This window comes from Corvus kubaryi, unplaced genomic scaffold, assembly GCF_017639235.1.
Source record: "Corvus kubaryi isolate FWS band 111438036 unplaced genomic scaffold, C.kubaryi_AGA036_p1.0 37027, whole genome shotgun sequence".
Taxonomy (NCBI): domain Eukaryota; kingdom Metazoa; phylum Chordata; class Aves; order Passeriformes; family Corvidae; genus Corvus; species Corvus kubaryi.
Window position 1 is genome coordinate 104,377 of NW_024581012.1, and position 2,152 is coordinate 106,528.

Consider the following 2,152-nt stretch of genomic DNA (forward strand, 5'->3'; position numbering starts at 1 on the left):
AGGTGAGGTCCTGCAGGGTTTGGGACCAGGTGAGGTCCTGCAGGGTTTGGAGCCAGGTGAGGTCCTGCGGGGTTTGGGACCAGGTGATGTTTCTGCCATGTTTTACCACGAGGTGAAGGTTTTTCCTGGGATTTGGCACCAGGTGAGGGTTCCTGACAGATTTTAGCACCAGGTGAGGGTTTCTGGAGGCGATTGTCACCAGGTGAAGGTTTCTGTCAGATTTGGCGCCAGGTAAAGTTTTCTCCAGGAATTTGCATCGGGTGAAGTTTTCTCCCAGGGCTTTAGCACCAGGTGAGGTCTTCTGCCTGTCTTTAGCATGAGGTGAAGCTTTCTCCCAGGATCTGACACCAGCTGAGGGTTTCTCCAGGCTTTGGCACCAGGCAGGGGTTTCTGGGTGACTTCATCCCCGTTAGACTTGTTCTGGCAAAAGAGAAACACCCCAGCTCCTCCTTTCCTCCCTTTCTCAGTGTCTTTCTCTTCCCTCCCAGCCCAAACCCTCACCCCTCACCCTTCTCCCACCACCGCAGAAGCTAAGAACGGGGTGACCCCTGAGACCAGCGCCATGGACCTGAGCAAGGTGAGACCCGTGCCCCTCTCCCACACCTCCAGGGGGGCCCTGAGGACTTCGTTTTTGGGGAATTCCCTGAGAATCGCTGGTCCTGCCCAGGCGGAGCTGCACTTCATGAAGAAAATTCCCAGCGGAGCCGAAGCGTCCAACGTGCTGGTGGGAGAGCTGGATTTCCTCCAGCAGCCCCTCGTGGCCTTTGTCCGCCTGACCCCCGCTGTGCTCCTGTCGGGAATGACGGAAGTTCCCATCCCAACAAGGTCTGAAGGACAAGCACAAAGTTTTTATTTGAAAAAACCCCAAACCCGCCTCAAATTGCCCCACGATTCAGGGCCCAAGGGAACAAGCGGGAGCTGCACGTTTCTCCCATGCCGCTCCTCACCTTCCTCCCTTCCCTGCTGGATCTTTGAAACGTACAGACCAATTTTAGTGAAATTGGCCCCAAAATGAGATTTGTGATTGGTTTTGGTGAACAATTCAGCCCACGGAGGAGGCGGGGAACCAACATGTTCACCCTTGTGGTCCCAGGGATTTCCCTGGGTGCTCTTGGAGTGAAGCCGCGTTTCCCTCTCTCAGTTTGGTTTTCCTTGCCCAGGTTCCTGTTTGTTCTGCTGGGGCCAGGAGGAAAAGCCCATCAGTACCACGAGATCGGCAGGTCCATGGCCACCACCATGACAGACGAGGTGTGACGAGATAAGAGGGATCTCGGGGTCACTTTTGGGGTTCTTCACCATTCCCTGTCCCTGGAGCAGTGAGGAAGAGGATTTGCTGTCCCAGCCCTTCATTTGCACCCCAAACCAGGCAGATTTACATCAACCCAAATCCTGGGGACTGAAACGCCCTCTGGGTGCATCCTACACCCCACCCTTCCCTACGGGGTACCCAGGACATTGTCCCCAGTGGTGGCATTGCCCGGGCCAGAAGAACTCCTCCCCTCTAAGCCAAAGCCTCCAGTGTGGCCACGAGGGGCAGGGCTGAAATCCCACCCGGGGTTCATCCTGCACCTCATCCTTCCCACATCCAGGGCTGGCACCATCCCAGTGGTGGCACTGCCAGGGTGGTAGAACTTCTCCTCAAGGCCATGAGAGATGGTGGCCTCATGGAGGAGATGACTACAAGCACCACAAAGCCCAGATTTTTCCTGTTGGGGGAATATTTCCGGCTGCCAGGAGATTTGGGGAAGACGATCCTGCTGTAGCCAGAGGGGAGCTGCCCTGGTGAGGGCACCCAGGGTGGGCTCTGCTCTCACCTGGGCTGGGCTGTGCCCTCACCTGGGCTGGGCTGTGCCCTCACCTGGGCTGGGCTCTGCTCTCACCCGGGCTGGGCTCTGCCCTCACCCACTCTGGGCTCTGCTCTCACCCGGGCTGGGCTGTGCCCTCACCCACTCTGGGCTCTGCCCTCACCCAGGCTGGGCTGTGCCCTCACCCACTCTGGGCTGTGCTCTCGCCCGGGCTGGGCCCTGCTCTCACCCAGGCTGGGCTGTGCTCTCACCCGGGCTGGGCTGTGCTCTCACCCAGTCTGGGCTGTGCCCTCACCCACTCTGGGCTGTGCCCTCACCCACTCTGGGCTGTGCTCTCGCCCGGGCTG

At 58.7% G+C, this 2,152-nt stretch overlaps 1 protein-coding gene across 3 annotated transcripts in view; it reads left to right on the top strand.

Annotated features, from left to right (window-relative positions):
- The window catches only part of SLC4A8 (solute carrier family 4 member 8), a 16,512-nt gene that overhangs the window by 7,752 nt on the left and 6,608 nt on the right, over positions 1 to 2,152 (top strand). For 2 of the 3 annotated variants that reach the window (XM_042020602.1, XM_042020603.1), the window contains exons 7-9: positions 489 to 577; positions 668 to 825; positions 1,161 to 1,248. In XM_042020602.1, the coding sequence (XP_041876536.1) occupies positions 489 to 577; positions 668 to 825; positions 1,161 to 1,248 (335 nt within the window). Of the gene's footprint in view, positions 1 to 488; positions 826 to 1,160; positions 1,249 to 2,152 lie in introns of all 3 variants that reach the window. The other variant, XM_042020601.1, reaches the window with a different exon arrangement.